General features: G+C 39.2%; 1 protein-coding gene across 8 annotated transcripts in view; it reads right to left on the bottom strand.

Moving 5' to 3' along the window:
• DCAF1 (DDB1 and CUL4 associated factor 1) overlaps nt 1–19587 on the bottom strand; it is an 87614-nt gene that overhangs the window by 11483 nt on the left and 56544 nt on the right. For all 8 annotated transcript variants that reach the window (XM_076008045.1, XM_076008034.1, XM_076008042.1 and 5 more), the window contains 12 exons: nt 19373–19582; nt 17848–18017; nt 14921–15045; nt 12731–13994; nt 11934–12132; nt 10698–10780; nt 10067–10151; nt 7250–7483; nt 6574–6667; nt 5948–6052; nt 5659–5732; nt 5022–5123 (listed from right to left, as the gene is read on the bottom strand). In XM_076008045.1, the coding sequence (XP_075864160.1) occupies nt 5022–5123; nt 5659–5732; nt 5948–6052; nt 6574–6667; nt 7250–7483; nt 10067–10151; nt 10698–10780; nt 11934–12132; nt 12731–13994; nt 14921–15045; nt 17848–18017; nt 19373–19582 (2745 nt within the window). The remainder of the gene's footprint in view (nt 1–5021; nt 5124–5658; nt 5733–5947; nt 6053–6573; nt 6668–7249; nt 7484–10066; nt 10152–10697; nt 10781–11933; nt 12133–12730; nt 13995–14920; nt 15046–17847; nt 18018–19372; nt 19583–19587) is intronic.

Here is a 19587-nt window from a genome sequence, read left to right on the forward strand (position 1 = left end):
TTAAACAGCAGGGAAGAAAAGAACTATTTCTATGGTATGAAAATTATATCTCAATATTAAATAAATAGCCATTTCATATAGGCACTTTATGCCAGACTATATTATCAGATGGCAACTGACAATTCAGGCTTCTGAGTTTATTTTGCTGAGGTGAAAGGCAAATTCAAAGGTGTTGGTCACAGGTGCCTGCATCTCTGAGCCATATAAGTCATACGTGGAACATCTGAGAAGACCTAGGAACAGATATCTAGACTAGGACAAAACTTTGAATAGCAAACGACTCATATGAAAATGCAAAGTCTCTAGTTTTAAAATCAGGTGAAGCATACAAAGGAAAGTGAGTTAAAAAAAAAAAAATTCAAGCTGGCACAGGAAGAGGCAGTAGGGAGAAATCTGATGGAGATAGTAAATACAACAAAACACCGCTATGAGATTCTAGAAAGAATGTGTATCAAAAGAATTAAGGTTATAAACAAGACTTATTAAATAGATATGGCATTATCCGACTAAAACATCTCTAAATCAAAAATTTACATGCCAAGGGCTTTTGTTTTCTGGAGTGCTATACTATGTAACTTGTATATGTTGCTAGTCTTTCTTGGTAGCAGAAGGAATAAGCAACTAATGGATATCTTTCAAACAAGAAATTCGCCAGATAACTGTGGTATCAGTATGTAGTGAAACATGCATAGATGCTGAAAAATCTGGAAGCAATGCTAACCCACCCACGTCACACACCTACCCAGACACCTAGTCCTCTCAGAGTTAGAAAGCTTTCAGACTCTTCTACAGACTAGGCACCAGAGCCCCACGTAGGGTCCTCTTATGCCTTCCCCTCTCAATTTTGGCTGTCCATGTCAAGTCAGCCTCTAGTTTTCCCTCGTATACCAGAGTCAGAAGTCCTGGCCAGGCGTGGTTGTTCACACCTATGATACCAGCACTCTGGGAGGCTGGGGTGGGAGGATTGCTTGTGCTCAGGATCAAGACCAGCCTGATCAAGAGTGAGACCCCATCGCTACTAAAAATAGAAAAATTAGCCAGGTGTCCTGGCATGCGCCTGTAGTCCCAGCTACTTGGGAGGCTGAGACAGGAAGATTGCTTAAACCCAGGAATTTGAGGTTGCAGTGCGCTATGATGATGCCACTGCACTCTACTCAGGGTGACAGAGCAAGACTCTGTCTCAAAATAAATTAAAAAGTCATCACACCACCCTATCCCCATTTTCTAAAATCTTTCTCCCTTAACCTATCAAAAGAAAAGTTAAGGAGAACCACTTAGCCGGGCATGGTAGCGCATGCCTGTAGTCCCAGCTACTTGGGAGGCTAAGGCAGTAGGATCACTAGAGCCCAGGAGTTTGAGGTTAACTGTGAGCAAAGTTGATGCCACAGCACTCTAGCCCAGGTAACAGAGTGAGACTCTGACTCAAAAAAAAAAAAAAGGAGAACCACAGAAGGAGATCAGTCAGTCTTTCCCCTGACCCTCGTCTCCCCCCTGGAGAGGGTGGGGTGAGAGAAGGGGAACACTTAAAATTGTTCCCCTAGAGTGGCCTCTTCCTTACACAACCAACCACCTATCTCCACCGCCTTTGCCTCTCACCATTCCAGGTCTGCAAGAAGAATGAGGCCAGCACAGTGAATTGCCTTCCAGCTCCCAAGGAGTCTAGAGCAATTCTCACTTCCCCTTGAGCTTGAACCGCATCCCTAAAGACAGACAGCAGGTATCACATGGACCCAGGTGATGGTCCCCAGAAGGTCCTTGTAAACTTCGAGGACGTACAAGGGCAGGGATAATGGTGTTGATAAATAAAATAACCTGGTTTTTGTTTCAGATTTACAGCTCAACATGTAGCATCCAAGAAGCCTGAGACAGAACTGATACCTGGTAGTAATGAATAAATCCATGAAGGACAAGACTGTCTGTAGAAGAGACAGAACTGATACCCAATAGTGATGAATAAATCCATGATGGACAAGACTGTGCCACCTATACCACTGTAATATATGAACAAATGGCTTGACATCTATACCTTCTATATCTACTCAAGGATAAACCACATCTTGTTTCATAACACCTAAAGTGAAAAAGTATGCATTAAGGGATTGAGGTGTCTAAGGTAGCAAACTTAGAGAGAGAGAGAATAAGTGAGAATAAAAGCGAGTGAGAATTAAAAAACAAAAGCAAGTGAGAATAAAAGCACAGAGATGCTATTAAGAAACCCACTCAAGGCAACCACATGAAGTTTGGAGGATCTAACACCACTTGCAAGCTCTGCTACCAAGAAAGACTAGCAACACGTAAAGTTAAATAGTATAGCACTCCAGAAAACACTAAAATCCATGTCACAAATAAATCCAAGATCTCAAGTATCCACCTAAAGAGCACTTCCTTCCACCAATATCTCATGACTCACATGAGCTTTAAACACTGCTGGCTCCTCTCACCCATGAAACCAGGGTCCCTACATCTAAAAGGCATTAAAGGAAAGCTTTTCCACACTAGGAAATCCTTAGCAGAATTTGGTGAAGTGGTTTCAAACTCTGGAGCCCATTTGTCATTTATAATAAATATGGTATTTAAAAAACTATAGAATTGAGGATGTCTTTTCAGTAAAGGACCTTATAAAATAATATTTCCATGGAATCCAACAAAGATCACGACTGTCCTCTTCTGTGTGTGAGGGGAATGGGAAGCTAGAGCTGGGAAAGTGCCCCTCCCTAAGAGGGCATCCCACAAGGAAAGTGCCTCTGGGTCAAGCAACAGCCAAGCCCTGAGGAAGACTCTGTTCTGATCCCACATTGATTACTAGCACATACACACACGCGCGCGCACACACGAGTCTCCTTTCTAAGCTCTGCCCAGAAACCTCTATCTGTAGATTATGAACCATCTCTGAACTCTAATAAAATACATGCTTAGCCAGTCAGAACACACCATCAGAAACAGCAAAGACCAAGGAAGCCCACACATGGGATTTTTTGTTAATTGTTTTAGCTTTTTGATCCAGATGTACTATCATCTCTGATGTACAGGTGATACAGTATTCAAAGACAGATTTGATTTACAGAACTATATGCTCATAATCTATAAAGCCTAACAGTGAAACACACATCTAAATCTCAAACTGGCACAACAAAACACCATTACTAGGCCAGTCCTCATGCCTGTAATCCTAGCACTCTGGGAGGCTGAGGCGAGAGGATTGCTCAAGGTCAGGAGTTCGAAACCAGCCTGAGCAAGAGCGAGACTCTGTCTCTACTAAAATAGAAAGAAATTAATTGGCCAACTAAGAATATATATAGAAAAAAAAATTAGCCAGGCACAGTGGCGCATGCCTGTAGTCTCAGCTACTTGGGAGGCTGAGGCAGGAGGATCACTTTAGCCCAGGAGTTTGAGGTTGCTGTGAGCTAGCCTGGGCAACAGAGTGAGACTATGTCTCAAACAAACAAACAAACAAAAACACCATTATTTAGTCAGTACTAAGTCCTGCTAGAGAAAAACATGGGCCTTTTGCCCATAGTATTAGACTCACATCCAAAAAATACTTACAAAACTATCATTTTCAAAACATTTTACTTTTAAAAATTATTTTAAATTTCAAGTACACACTGTTTGGGAGAAATGCTAACAGAAGCTATTTTATTAGCCCAAACCGTTCAGCATGATTTACTAAAAAGTAGGGAGGGATGAGGGCAAGAGAGCTGTGGCATACAAACTGAGGAAAGTGCACTTCCTCTCATCTCACAGTGCACCTTTCTCTTCATCTAGAACACCTCTGTGCCCTTGAAAAGGACACAAAGCACCAAAGACCAAACAATACCACAGTGGGAGAAAAAACAGAAATGAACCCAAGATCTGGAAAAAAAGACATTTTTCCTGCTTTAATATCTGCAATAAGAGAAAGTCAAATCCTAGCCATTCATTTTTTTCTCTCTCTCTCTTTTTAAGACAGAGTCTCACTCTGTTGCCTGGGTTAGAGTGCCGTGGCATCAGCCTAGCTCACAGCAACCTCAAACTCCTGGGCTCGAGCAATCCTCCTGCCTCAGCCTCCCAAATTGCTGGGACTACAGGCATGTACCACCATGTCCAGTTAATTTTTATATACTTCTATATACTTTTAGTTGTCCAGCTAATTTCTTTCTATTTTTTTAGTAGAAACGGGGTCTCACTCTTGCTCAGGTTGGTCTTGAACTCCTGAGCTCAAATGATCCACCAATCTCAGCCTCCCAGAGTGCTAGCTAGGATTACAGGCGTGAGCCACGATGCCCAGCCTAGCCATTCATTTTCAACATTATATTACTCAGCAATAAATACATCTCAGAAAATTAGACAAAAGAACCTTGCCTGGAGAGTGTACTCTTATAAAGAGAATGTGTTGAGAGCTCAGTAGATAGGAAAAGATCTGCTAAAACTCAGAAGTTTGAAAAACTCTTCAGACTAATACTGATGCACCACATAGGCAAGCACCTAGCATAATACAATCACAAATTACAACTTCCTATGAAAAGGAAAAGCTAAGATTGTAGGACATGAAACTACATACCCACATTTATATATGTTTATTTCTCAAAAGCATCAAAATCTTCTCTTTACCTCTTAATTCCACCCTATTACTCTGAAAACAGACTATGCCATCAAACTGAGAACTTTATAAATATAAAGGTTAAGCCATTTCTACAATCCATCTTAGCAGTGTGACTATTCTGTTTTATACTGACATTGGGAGTATGGGGTTCTCTGGCTTACCCTGAAGCCAGAGCAGGGCCCTGGTACCAAGGATAGGACAAGGAAATCTCTGAAGCAAAATCAGAGATTGCTAAATTTTAAATTAATCTACAAATGGAATTCACAGAATCATCAGGTACTGGTTAAAGTTTGGCAATAGAATGTCTTCTGAGTTTCAGTGATCAAGGTCACATATGGCAACAGGTAGCAAAGGATGATTAGACCTTTAAAACTCCCTATAGCAAAACGCAGAAGATGAAGTACTGTTTAGCAGAAAGAAATCTCAAAAGACCACTGACCTGATCCTCCTCTTCATCCTCATCCTCTGCCAGACGCTGCCTGCCCACTTCATATAGCCTGCATACTGTGTCCATGTTCAGGGCATCCATACTGACTTGATTCTGGAATAGAACACACAATCCACAAGGAGCAGTTAGTTTTCAGAAGGACACATCCACAACTCAGCTCTGACTGGTACCCATGACCTTGACCCTATAACTATCAAAGGTTCTGACACCCAAAAGTTTCAAGCTGATTCTGAAAATGTTCTACCTTGGACATGGAGAGGGAACAAAAAACAAAATGAGAAGGCTTGGGTAGTGAAGGAAATAAGCACAGGAAAGACCACCATCCTTGTAACAAACCAGTCTTATCCTTGTGAGAGAGATCCAGACTCCTCTGAGAAAGGGGTGACATCGTGAGTCCAGAATAAAAGGAGAAAGGACTCTGTAAGCTATCTTACATTGGGATTTTTCTTACTATTTCTCTTGAACTATGTATCTTCCAAACCCCATTAAGTGAGATTATCAATAATCTACCATCAGGAATGTATCAACTTTAGATACATCTCAGATTAGACAAAATGTCTATAGTATAACTTGAAAATGATCCTAAAGATCAGAACAAAACAGCAGGGCCTCTGCAAGTTCCCTTTACCTCAATGACAGCAAGATAGCAGTCTTTAGTGTCTGTACACAGGTCAAAGATGTTCCGTTTCACATCAATGGTCGCTGGAAAATAGAATGTGACAAGACGCAGGATTGGACTATTGCTGTGACCTTAAAGTCTGTTTTTCCTCTAAAGGATTTCAAAGTTACTGTTCATAAATATTTCCATAACTCCTCTGCTTGTCAGTAAATAATTATAGTCCTCCCAGAAAATGGAGGATCTTAAATAAGGAACACCAAAACATGGCAAAATGATCAACGTGCCTCTTCATGCTTACCTATAGGTTTGTAGTCAGTTGCATTAAATGTTCGGAAGGATGACCCAAAAGGGCTTTTCATCCTCTCTTCCATTAAGTCATCTTCATCATCTGCCTGTAACATAGCTAGTTGGGGTGGGAGGAAGACACTATTAAAAATCATAAACATCCCCTATTCACAAGTGTAGAAAATGTTAATGGCCAACCAATCAGTGAGTTTCCCAGGATGTAAACCCACTCTGCATCTAGTTAGTTCCTCTCAAAGTATCCTTCTTGCACATCCCACCTATTGTAGCAAACAGTATGGTCAACCTCTCATCTAGCTCCCAAAAGTGTTAAAGCCAAACGCTTATAACATAACAAATATGAAGGGCTTTAAGCTCATAATGACACATGAGGGAAATTATACATGAAATTTCTTTTCATACAATATTTACTTATTATCTTTAATCAGTTGCCTTTCACTTTAAACCAACATTTTCACCTTTCCTTTTGTCACTATCTATATAGTGTTATGTTTTATGTTACAACTTTCAAATGCTTTCCAATTCACAAGTGAGAAATATTTCCAAAATGGAAGTATCAAATAAGTGAGGGAGCAAAGCAGAAGGAAAGAGAATAGTGAAGAAAAGGGTAAGATGTATTACCTCCATACATCACTGTCCCCGTGTGATTGAATACTACACGACATTGATCCAGGGCAGGAACAGTGTGCAAAAGATGGAAAGTTCGAAGGTCCCACTAGGAGAGGAGTGGTCAAGGAAAACTATTTTATACAAAATCTCTTATATAACTTCATGAGGGAAATTCTAAAATATCACTTTGTTTTCCTCCTGCTAGGTAGTGAAACTTTAAAGGTCAATGAGATCACAGTAAAACAAATATATGTAGAATACATATTATTAAATGATGTCCCTGAAAATATCCAAGGGTGTCCTCATATACATAAATGCTCCATGAGCTCTCTTCTTCCCAATAGTAGTGCCTCATTTTTCTGTTATGTCTAGCAACTGATTTCTATAGAACAAAAGTAAAACCCTTCTAAAGATAAAGGCTATTTTAATACTTGGAGAATTACGAGGCAAGAATCTGATCACTCTTCCCAATACGTAATAAAGCATGCTAGTGAAAGTATTCCAGTAATTACCAACATTGACAACAGTACACTGGAGATTTTTACTAACACTTCAAACCAAAGAACAGGCATCATATTATTACCAGTGTGGCTACTTTAACCGGGTAATGGTGGAAAGACAAAACAAATCATTTCTGCACCAAAAACCAGATAACAAATGGAAAGTAATATATGGGTGTAAAGGATACAATCTCAGTATTTATGATGACCTCTAGCCCATTCGGATGGAAAACGCCACTGATGTTCATGTTGAACTTGTCAAATTTGTGGATGGCCTGTGCAGAGCGGACATCCCAGAGGACACCATCATTTAAGACAAGATCATCTGTAGGATTAAAGGTGGCACAGTTCCTCTTGTAGTTGTTGGCAAGATCTGGGTTAAACAGAGTCAACAGCTTGTTGCCAGTCTGAATATCATAAATCTTTAGAGAAGAAGGGGTAGGAAGAGAAAAATCAGACCAATCTATCCATTGACAAATTTAAAAAGAAAATGTGCAAAATGTTTCTCCCATACTTTCCAAATGCCCCCAAAATTACAAAAGTTCTGACACTGTAAAATAACTGGAAAGTAGGAAGACTACACCCATCTCAGCAAATTTTAAGTGCTTTGGTTCCCATTCAAGGTTTGAAAAATCCCTTTCCCACAAGTAAAGTGTAAAGTGAAACTGCATTAAGTATAAGAACATCCTTTTCTTCCCCTCCCCTTTTCAAGAAAGAGAATATGTTTCTAAGATTAAAACTGAGAAATCCTCCATATGCATCAATCAATGATTACCCTCGGAATACTCCTTTTGGAGAGAGACAACAAAAAAATACCCCTTTTTCCTTAAAAATCTCCCATGTACATATTTTAGCCCCATATTTCAGCCCCATCATGTTTCCCAAGTCTACAATGTGCAACCCATGAAGAGACCAGATCTTTCCCATTAGCTTACATATGTGCCATAATAGTTCTAATCTTTTAAAAAGTCCTCCTTTTGATATAGGAACAAATAGACACCACAAGGAAACAATCAAACAGATCCAGATCATGGGACAAGACAACTAGCCTGGTCTCTTCAAAGTCAATGTCATGAAAACTGAAGAAATGGTTCTTGGTTTTAAAACATTAGTAAGACACAACAACCAAATGCAATGTGAATCTTGGCTGGATCCTGGTTCAAAAAAAAAAAAAAACATTTGAAAACCAAACACATCAGGAATAACTGGGAATACTGAGTATGAACTGGATATCAGATGATATTTGAGAATTACTATAAATTTTCTTAAATTTGATAACAGTGTGATTATATAATAAAATGTCTTCATAATTAGGAGACACATGCTATATGGCTTAGGTATAAAATGCCTATATATATGCCATGATATCTGTAACTTATTTCCAAGTGACCCACAAATGCACAACGCACGCACATACATGCACACTTACACAGAAGAAAAAAATATAGCAAAATATTAAACGAATGAATCTAGGTGCTGGATGTATGCACTATTCTTTCCATTTTTATGTATGTGTTAACATTTTCAAATGAAAAGCTGAAGGGAAAACCTTCACTTTACCACCTCAGATCCTCCCACAGCTACTATCCTACTTTTCTGTTTCATTTCTCAGCAAAAACACTTCAAAAGAGTTGTCTATATTCAGTGTGTCCATTTCTCTCATTTTCACAAACCCCCTCTAATCAGGTTTTCACACCGTTCCCCCAGTGCATAGAACTATTTCTTGATGTAGTTAACAATGAACTCCAAATTATGAAATCAAAAGTCACCTCTTCTCAGTTCTCATTTTATGCAACTCATCAGCAGTTTCTGGCCCAGTGGATCAATCCTTCCTCAAAACACAGTCCCTCCTTAGCACCTCTTTTTCCTGGGGTTTCCTTCTGCCTTTGATCTCGTTCCCAAGTTCCTCATTTGGTAACTTCTGAAATTGGCACATGCCAGTGCTCTGTCCCCACACTTCCTCTCTTCTCTAGCCCCCTTGATGATCTCATGCAGGTTCATAGCTCTAAACACTATCAATATGTGAACAAGTCCCATTTTTATCTCCCTCATTTCATACCTTTCCCTTGAACTCCTAATTTGTATACGTGTCCTCCCATTCCCCACCAGAATGTCTAAAACAATCTAAAACTTCATGTGTCCAAAACCCCAGGGCAAGACCCCTCACTTCTCATCATCTTCACCATGCCTACCTGGGCCCAGCCCCACTGCTGCTCTCACATATCAGCTGGTCCAATACCCTTCTACCTGGAATGCCTGCTCTTGCCTCTCTCACAGAAACCAGAGTCACACTTTAGGAACTTTACATCTAACCACATACCCTCTTCTTACCCTCCAGTGTCTTCCTCTCATTCAAAGGAAAAGCTGAAGGTCCTAAGTACTGCTTGTGGGATGCTACTAGATATGGCCTCCTCACTGACCTCAGCTCTTACCCTCTCTTCTCTCTTTTGGCTTTTCCTTTGCCATTTCCTCTGCCTTAGAACACTCTTCCTGTAGAGATCTATATAACACTCAGATTTCTTTCAAGGCCCTGCTTAAACCTTACCCAATCAGTGATGCTGACTATCCTAGTTAAAAACAGAAGTCCCACACATCACCTACAAAAGAAGTAGGCTTTTCCTACTTCTTATCCTGCTTTTTTTCCCCTGCAGTACTTACCACCTAATATACCATATGTTTGCTTCCTTATTTATTGTCTCCCCAATGAGGCTCCATAAAAGCAGAGACTTTATTTCATCTAAAACTTAGTAAGAACTAAAAAATATCTGCTATGCTAATGGATATCCTTCTCAAACTGCCAGATTAAGTTCAAGTTTGGCCCTTTTACATTTTTCCCATATAATTTAGAACTATTTCATTACATTTCTAAATTTTAATTAGAAGAAATATCATTGAGTAATTTCTAGGTGCCCACAGGATTTAAGTCCTCACATTCAGTCCATAAGATTTCAGTATAAACAGATGGGCATAATCAGCCTGAAAGCAGTGAATTCGTAAGTACTTACGTGAGCAATGTCTCCTTTTGTGCCTATGACCCGATCCTGAGAGTGCTTACTGAACTCAACATAGTGATCTTCTGTGAAGGAATGCCTATGGACACACAACAGGAATACTGAAGTGACAGACCTTCAGGACACACTCCTTCAACCAAATGAAAATAAAGGTTACCCTCAGCCTCTTGCACAACCATACTCAACCGAAGATCCTCGGCTCTCAAAGAGAAAACAATTGTACACTTAAAATTAAAAGAAAATTCCTTCCATCAGTTTGCCCAAGCAGACCCATAATAATTAAAGGGAATTCCTTGGTTAGAGAAATGGCTAATAGGGCACATGTGCCTTTGAATACAGCAAAGAGTACAACTGTCATATGTGAACATGGAAAATACATAGATGTGCCATTTTGGGTTAGGGTCTGCTGCATAATGGAAATGTGTATACCTCGTGAGAATATCTAGAAATTAAGAAAGATTATATCTTATTAAACAGGAACCTCAGGTGAGAAAAGGAATAGTTAGCAATAACTCACAGCATTCCTCTTTTCCCAAAAGGCTTCCAGTCTGAGAAGTGGATGAAGGGCATTATAAATTAGGTAAATAAAACACAGAAATACAAGGTTGCAAAAGCAGATACATACTTCATATCAAATACTGATTTCATTCCCCAAAGTGCAGACAAAGGCTGGCTCCAAGTGGCAGATGTCAGCAGCAAGGACCCATCCTAAAAGAAGAAGGCCCCATGAGGGTTATCATGCGTTTATATATTAGGCATTCTGTCCAAATGACACATCAAAAAAAAAAAAATATATATATATATATATGTATTAGGCAGATTGCACTACCTACCATTAATATTTAAAAATATAAGCATAAAAAACACTGTTGGGGGCATGGTGGCTCATGCCTATAATCCTAGCGCTTTCGGAGGCCAAGGTGGAAGGATCACTTAAGGCCAAGAGTTCAAGACCAGCCTGGGCAACAGAGTGAGACCCCATCTCTAAAAAAAAAAAAATGTGTGGGTGTGGTGACACACACCTGTAGTCTCAGCTACTTAGGAGGCCAAGACAGGATCGCCTGAGTCCAGGCATTCTGAGGTCATAGTGAGCTATGATTGTACCACTGCGCTCCAGCCTAAAAGAGCAAGCAAGACCCCATCTCAAAAAACAGAAAAACAAAAAACCAAACAAACAAACAAAACCACTATTGGATTCAAGAGAAATAGAAAAACTGCCAGAAAGCAAGAATTATCAGAAGCCACTAGGATTTAAATACATATACTGTCCTAGAAAATAACTAAATTTAAGAGACTATTAAATCTTTCTGAACTAGTAACAAAACTACAATAGTTCCAAGGGAAGGGTAAAAAAACTTGAAAAGATGTCAAAGTTAGGTCCTTTCTTCCTAATACTTGACCCTATTCCTAGGTCTCCATGTGAAATATGAGTCAAACTCAACTAGACTTTCCAGTTGAGGATTCTTTCAAAAAGAAAGCTCAGGCCAGGTGTTGTGGCTCACACCTGTAATCTCAGCACTTTGGTAGGCCAAGACAAGAAAATTGCTTAAGACCAGTTTGAGACCAGCCTAGGCAACATAGCAAGATCTCATCTCTACAAAAAATTAGCCAGGCATGGTGGTGCGCACCTGTAGTTCCAGCTACTCTGGGAACTGAGGCAGGAGGATCACTTGAGCCGAGGAGTTGGAGGTTACAGTGAGCTGTGATCACCCCACTGCACTCTAGCTGGGCAAAGGAGTAAAACCTCCTTTTTTGTTTCAAAAAAAAAAAGGTAGCCCAATAAAGGGTGAGCCTCCTTTAGTCCAATTTACCAACTCATCTTAAAAGAATGATTGAGAGCATCCTAGGAAGGGATCTTTACCCTGGAAGGTTCAAGGTGTGTGATGGCCGAGTTGTGACAGTTATAGCTGGCCTCCTCCTGTCCACTAAACACATTATAGAGCTTCAGCTGTCCCGTGCAGGTGCCAAGCATCAAGAACCGCTCCCGTGCTGAGAATGCACAGCAGGTGAAGCCACTCTCATCCTCATTGGCTTCCCGAAACACTGAAATAGGACGGAATCTAAGCACAAAAGAGAATATCAGAGACAAAGAATGGCCCTCAGAAAAGGCAAACTTTGCTAGAAGGATGGGAGAGAAAGTATACAGCATTAATGTTTCAAGGGGGTTCTTCCAAAATCAGTGACCTTCAGTGGTTCATTTTCATTTTAAAAGGTAGAAAAGGACCTCCACTTATAAATTTAAATAACAAAAATTTCCACATTTAAAATCTGTGATCCCACGACCTTTATCTGTAATATAATAAGTAAATATAATATAATCTGTAAATAATAAGAATGAGAGGCAACTTGGACCAGCACAAAAACAAGCTTGGGAACGTGGGCAGGGACAGCGAGTTGCATGGATTCTAGAAAACATACAATTACAGTTGTAACAATAATAGAGCATTAAATCAAATATATTGTCAACAACTACATGAGGAATCCATGGTTGACAAAAGATGATACAGTAACACTGTTCATATATGACACAAAGTGACAATCCGTGATATTTCAGGCCAAGTTTTCTGGACTAATCCCTCTATGCTGGAACTGCCCAAACACTTTGATTTAAACAGAAAAATCATTCCAATTACCAGGGAGTGGGGGGCTTCTTCTTACCTGCTAAAGATAAGGTGCCTATCAAAGCAGCCGCCATCCACCCCTCCATACTTTGGAAATGATGCCCTGCGGTTTAGTCTTGAGGTAAAGTTTATTGGCGCTTGTCGCCTCTGTTTTGGCTCAGGACACTGGTGAGGAGTAAAGAGAGAGAAAGGTGGGCAGGTGGCTACTGGATTCTTGCAGCGGGCATGTTGTTCTCTAAGATATTCTGTGATGATACTGTCCAGTGTAGGTGGGGAAGGAAGATGTCTGTCCAACTGCTTTTTTATGGCTGGGCTTTGGCTGTAGGCGCCATGGTCCGACTTCTGCCGCAACACTCTGATTTTTCTACCATTGCAGGGTGATGGTCTCTCTCTAATAAAGCTGATCCTACCAATCAAAGGGGAGTTCCCTGCATAAGATGGTCCAGGCAGAGCTAGTGAACCCTGGGGGGGCCGTGGCTGAGGATGGGCAGTAGGAGCAGAAGGGGCAGAGGCACCCACAGCAGCATGGCTGCCCAGTCGAGTTGCAATGCCATTGGCAATACGAGGGGTGCGGGGAAGAGAGACAGGAGAAGCAGCAGCAGTGACTGGGGTGAAGGCAGAAGAATGGGAGGCAGCAGTCATGGGCAGATCTGCCTCTTTTGTCAGCACAGTTGCTGTCTCTCCAAGCCCTTTAGAAATAAGATGGTTTCGTATCAACAGAAGCAGCTCTTTCTCAGGGAAGGAAATCCTTGACTGGGCAACAACATCCGCTTTCTGTAGTCGTGCCAAGGACACATCAGTACCAATGAGAAGTGGTTTTCCTGACACTCGTTCAATGAGCTCAGCGGCATACTTGCAGAATTTGACATGGTCACTGCGCTTGTCCTGCAGTACAGGCTCTTTCATCAGCTGCTGGATCTGGCAGCTGCTGAAAAGGGGCAGTTTGCTGATGATCTGCCGGACAGTGCTACTTCGAGACAGGCCCACTAGGGCCTTACAGGCCAGGGCTCGGATCTGATCTGCATCTGTGATGGGCATCTTGATGGACAGTAGGGACAGGAGCACCTTGATGCCATTGTTGGACTGGACCACATTCCACATCTTGGCCAGGGTATGCTCACTGCTTTTGGGGGTCTGAGGCAGCTTTCTCCGAGGAGTACCAGAGATAAATTTGCCGATACTAGATATTCGGTTATCCGGGCCACAAACACAATTGATGATAATTTGAAGTGCTGACTTCTGAATTTCAGCATCATGGATAAAGAACTCACCCTCAGCCACTCCCAAAATAATGCTGATACCTATTGAGGAAAAACATATCATTCATCATAAAACTAATGACCAACTTCAATGGTTGTTCCAGAGTCAAAACTTGCAGTTCTATTCATTTTGTTCTACTTTTAAAAAAATACCTCACTTTCTTAAAAAGTACAAAGAATTGTATAAAATACAATTTGTTCTACCAGAATGTGTCTTTATAATGTAATACCTCATATAAAATTATCAAACAGGAAAATGATATAGGTATTACCTAGAAGTCACCAAGGTTCATGTGTAATTTTTCCTAGACAAAAGGAGCAAAAAATAGTGGTAATAAAGATCTTCTCAAGAGAGGAAAAAGCCCTCAGCTTTGCTGCTATAGTGGCAGTAAAAATCTTTCCACTATATTAAGAAAATCAATAACAAGTGTCTGAGCCTGGGGCTTTCTCACCAGAGTGGTGCACCCTAGGACCCAAGGCCAGTCACATTGCTTCCCATACTCACTTCAGTAATACCCTTATCAGCCCTGCTTTTAATAAAGTATATTTTCAAACAAAATTTATTTTCCTTTTTTGGTGTATATGACAGTTTCTACCCATTTTGAGCTACCTGCCAAGTACTGACTGTTTTTAGTTACAAAGGTTGCCAAGTTACAAAGGTTACAAAGTTGCTGAAGTTTTTTACTACCAGCCCCCAACCCATTTTTCCAAAAACTTTATTTTTAGTGCAAGACTCTGCAGAGTATAAGGTGTTCAGGAATGTACATGTACTATTATAGTAGAAATGCTGATACCACTCAGAAAACCTTTGTTTACCAGCATGACTCCGTTATATGAAACTGTCTGGCACGACTAACAAGGGACTCTACTATTTTTTGTTCTAATATCCCCAAATCAGGTGAGTAACCACAATCAGAATAAAACAAAAGCAGACCAAAAACAACAAAAAATGGCAAGGTACAACCTACCCACAGTAGAGATAGTAGAGCCCGCCTCATCCAGCACGTCCACTGATTCTGCCAACTGGAGCTGGATTTTTGGCACCACAGTAAGAATGGCCAGGACATCCAAAGCAAAGCGCACAGTATCATTCCTGGATAGGAAGAATAATTAGTCAAAAGGAAACTAGAATACAGCCAAAAGAAATAATAACTGTTAAAAAGAGAGATAGACACACAGACAGACAGGCAGGCAGACACAATAGACCAGAACCACTACCTATGTGGCTCTATGCCTAGCTATGGCATCAAGAGAGGATTTATAAGTCACCATGACATTACTTCCAAAAAATATAGGGATTAACTTTTTATCTATCAAACTGCTAAGATTAAAAACAAAGAATAATCCCCAATGCTGGTGAGTACATATAGAGACAATATAATGCTCTCAAAGTTTTAGTGGGAGTAGAAATTAGTACACTCTTTCTAGAAAGTAATCTGGAAATGTGAAACAAGAGTCTAAAATGTTCATAAACATTGGCCCAGAAATTTTACCTTTAGCAATCTGTCCCAAAGAAATAATCAGAAGTACAAATAATTACTTATATATTGAGATGTTCATTACCACATCATTTAGAATAGCAAAAGAATTAGAAAACTCATATACACAACAGGAATATATGTGTTAAATTATATATAGTATATCCAAATGACAAACTACTCTGCATCCATTGACAATCATTTTCAAAGAAGTATAAAGGATTTGGGAAAGGGCTCAAAATACATTAATGAAATAGAAAATGTAAGATAAAAGTTAAAAATTTGACAATACCAAATATCAGCAAGAAGATAGAGAAATGAAAGCTCCTATATACTAGCAGGAGAATAAAATGGTATTAACATTTTACAAGTAATTTGGCAATATCCAATAAATGTAAAAATGCAGACACCCTACAACCCAGGTTCTACACATCATATCCTTAAGAGAGACTCCAAAAGGAGGTTATAATATGATTTATTTAATAGAAAAACAAAAACAAAACCCAGTAAATATCCATCAATAGGGGGATAAACTGTAGTATAAAAATACAGTTGTTTAAATAAATATCAACATGTATAAATCATAAACAAAAACAGAAGGGTGAAAAAAGCAAGTTGCAAAAGATGCATTCAGAAAAATATATAATTTTAAAACATACAAAGCAGTATTATATTATCGCTTATGGACACACAGATATGTATAGTATAAATACATGAATGGAGAGAACACAGTCCAAATTCAGAAGAATGGTCACACTGGGGAGGCAGGAGAAGGAATTGAGGAAGAATTGAAGAAGAAGCAAATACAGCAACATGCCAGCCCTGGTTAAGGCTGGAGCAGTTATATTATTCTATACCTTTCTATATTTCAAAATATTCATAAAAAGGATGAATTTGATTAAGTAGTATAATCTCAATTATATATATTTACAAACATGGAAAAAAATTAGGAGGAAATTAACAGTGGCTAAGAGTAGTTTTCTCTTTATAAGATTCGTATATTCTAAAGCAGAAACAAGCATTTATTAATTTCATTTTTTAAAATAAACTTTTTAAATCAAGGACATATACTGATATTTTTCAATAAGCCAAATATGCATTTACTAGTAAAAAAAATGTATTTATATCCTTCCTAATTATCTTTTGAGCTTTCATCATCTTTTGAGTTCTCCAAATAAACATATTTATTTTCAATATTCTAAAACAGTGGTTCTAAAAGTATAGTCACTGAAAACTACACCAAGAAGTCCCTGAGACCCTTTCAGAAGGGCCTATGAAGTCAAAGCTATTTTTATAACAGTACTAAGATATTGTTTTCCTTTTGCACTCTCATTCTCTCACAAGTATATACTGGAGTCTTCCAGAGATTATGTGGTGTGTGAGATTGAATACAGAAGCAGATATGAGATATTAAGCCAGACATTTTTAAAAACTTGCTAAAATTATCTGGTTTTATTTTGGAAATTTTTCATAAAAAATGCAAACATGCAATGGGTTCACATTATTTTTAAATAAATGCATAAATATTTTTACATTTTTCTCAGTTTTAATTTCTAATACAGTAAACATTAATAGATATAACACAAAAAGCAGAAACTCTTTAGAGTTCTCAATAATATGGTTTTTAAAATGGTAAAGGGATCCTGAAACCAAAAGTTAAAGAAAAGCTGCTCCAAAAGTACCCACCTATATTTAATCCTGGCATAAGCAAAGAAACTATATTCACCCTAAATAAGCCCCTCTTATCTTTATCACAGTGGATGAATAGGAAAAAATGTAAAGAAATGCTATTTATAAACTTTGTTACTATCTTCTCTTCAGACCCCCATCTTTTCCAAAATAGAGTTTTAATTCTTTTTACATCATCTAAATAGAACCCACCCAACCTCCTGATTCTAGCAGCTGCCCTTTTCTGAGCATAATCCTGCTCTGCTGTCAGTTTAAGGGCTCTGCTCTGCCCTTAACTGAATTATGAAAAATCCTAACAGTGTGTTGAATTCCAAGAGTAAAAACACAGTCTTACGAAAAAGTAAGATAAACATTATATATGGTTGTCAAATAGTAGCAAGACATTTAAAGTCTAAGTACCAAAGAATACAGGACTCTAGCCTCAAGGTGAGACTTTAATCCCAGCTCTGCAGCTGTAGCCATGTAAATTATATAACTTCTCTGAGAGTACAGATGTTGACCCTTGCCTATTGTGTAATATTTACAATCACCAAGACCATATATATATAAACGAGCACCCTGTAAATTAAAAACCATATTTTCATTTTTAATTTAGTTTCTCAGATTCAAATCCAAAATTTCAATTCAATTCAACGAATGTTTGTTAAGCATACACCATGTGCAAATCAACATCAACTTTAGCAAAAAAGCAGGATCAAACTTCATTTGAAACCTCTCTCTGGTCCCACCTTGCATAATAGGTCTTCCAATTGCAGGCAATAGAAATAAGCTGCAACAAGAGTTGCACACAAGAAAGTTTAAGGAAGACTTCAGCTGGTTCCCAATACAGCTGCGCTGGTCCATATTCTATCAAAAACTCCATCATTTCCACAATCTGTTCATGAGTATATGAACATGCCTATAAAGGAGAGATACGTATTATTATTATTATATATAACTCTATCATCGCCTGCTACCTTCTCAAGCACAGCTCACGGACCAACAGGTTTTACAAATAAAGCCAATGGCCAGGCGCAGTGGCTCATGCCTGTAATCCTAGCACTCGAGACCAAGGTGGGAGTTTGAAACCAGCCTGAAGAAGAGCAAGACCCCTTCTCTAATAAAAATAGAAATTAATTAGTCAACTAAAAATATATAGAAAAAATTAGCTGGGCATGGTGGCACATGCCTGTAGTCCCAGCTTCTCAGGAGGCTGAGGCAGAAGGATCACTTGAGCCCAGGAGTTTGAGGTTGGTATAAGCCAGGCTGATGCCACAGCACTCTAGCCTGGGCAATAGAGTGAGACTCTGTCTCAAAAATAAATAAATAAATAAATAAAGCTAAGTAACAACAGCTTTCAAATTCCACAAGTCTTGAGTCAATAGCCCATACGTGAAATAATGACTATATACTGTTTAATCTTTGTGGGGTTTTTTTGTGTTTTTGTTATTTTTGAGACAGTCTCACTCTGTTGCCTGGGTTAGAGTACTGTGGCATCAGCCTCACTCACAGCAACCTCAAACTCCTGGGCTCAAGTGATTCTCCTGCCTCAGCCTCCCAAGGAGCTGGGACTATAGGCACACACTACCATGTCCAGCTATTTTTGCTATTTTTAGTAGAGATGGGGTCTCGCTCTCACTCAGGCTGGTCCAGAACTCCTGAGCTCAAGCGATATTCCCGCCCTGGCCTCCCAGAGTGCTAGGATTATAGGCGTGAGCCACTGTGCATAGCCATAATCTTTTATTTTATTTATAAGTAGACTCATAATACATTTTGCCCAAAACGATAACAAAAGGTTCCTTTGTGCATGTATTTCACAGTTCAAGAAGAGAAAGAAGCACCATGTAATTGATTTCTTTTCAATTTGTGATTTTTAAAACATACAGACACTAATCTTGATCCCCAAACATATTAAGTTCCAAAATGATAGAGAAGTAAAGTTATAGGTACACCCTTTCAGGAAAGAAAGCCCACACAGGAAGCAGGATATCTAGTACCTGTCATAAAAGAAAGCCCTTTTATAAATACTTTAGTTTATCTTTTAGTTATATTATCCGCCACCCTCCCCCCAAATAGCAACTTACAACTAGGAGCAAAATAAGTCCTTGAAATTAACCTATTACCTTCATTTTCAATTATTATGCCTCAATACAGGGAAAGGATAAGGCAACCATGTATATACTACAGAGATTCCACTGATCTAAATTTGAGTTTCAAGTTCAAGATGTTACAGAGAGTGTTAGAACTTTCCCTTGTAAGACAAGGTCCTCTCACCTTGTAAGGGGGTTGAGGGTGGACAAGAATACCACCCTCAGTCCTCTGAAGTGACTGCTTCACTTGTTCCAATTTAATAGCCAGGTGAGCCTCAAAGTACTTGCGCAAGGCCATGCAGGTATGTTTCCCAGTTTGGCGGCTGGCAAATATTTCATCATCACTCAAAAGTGCACCCTGATCTTCCAAATTCAAAATCTCCAAAGTACTGATCTATT

This window comes from Microcebus murinus, chromosome 1 (assembly GCF_040939455.1).
Source record: "Microcebus murinus isolate Inina chromosome 1, M.murinus_Inina_mat1.0, whole genome shotgun sequence".
Lineage (NCBI taxonomy): Eukaryota > Metazoa > Chordata > Mammalia > Primates > Cheirogaleidae > Microcebus > Microcebus murinus.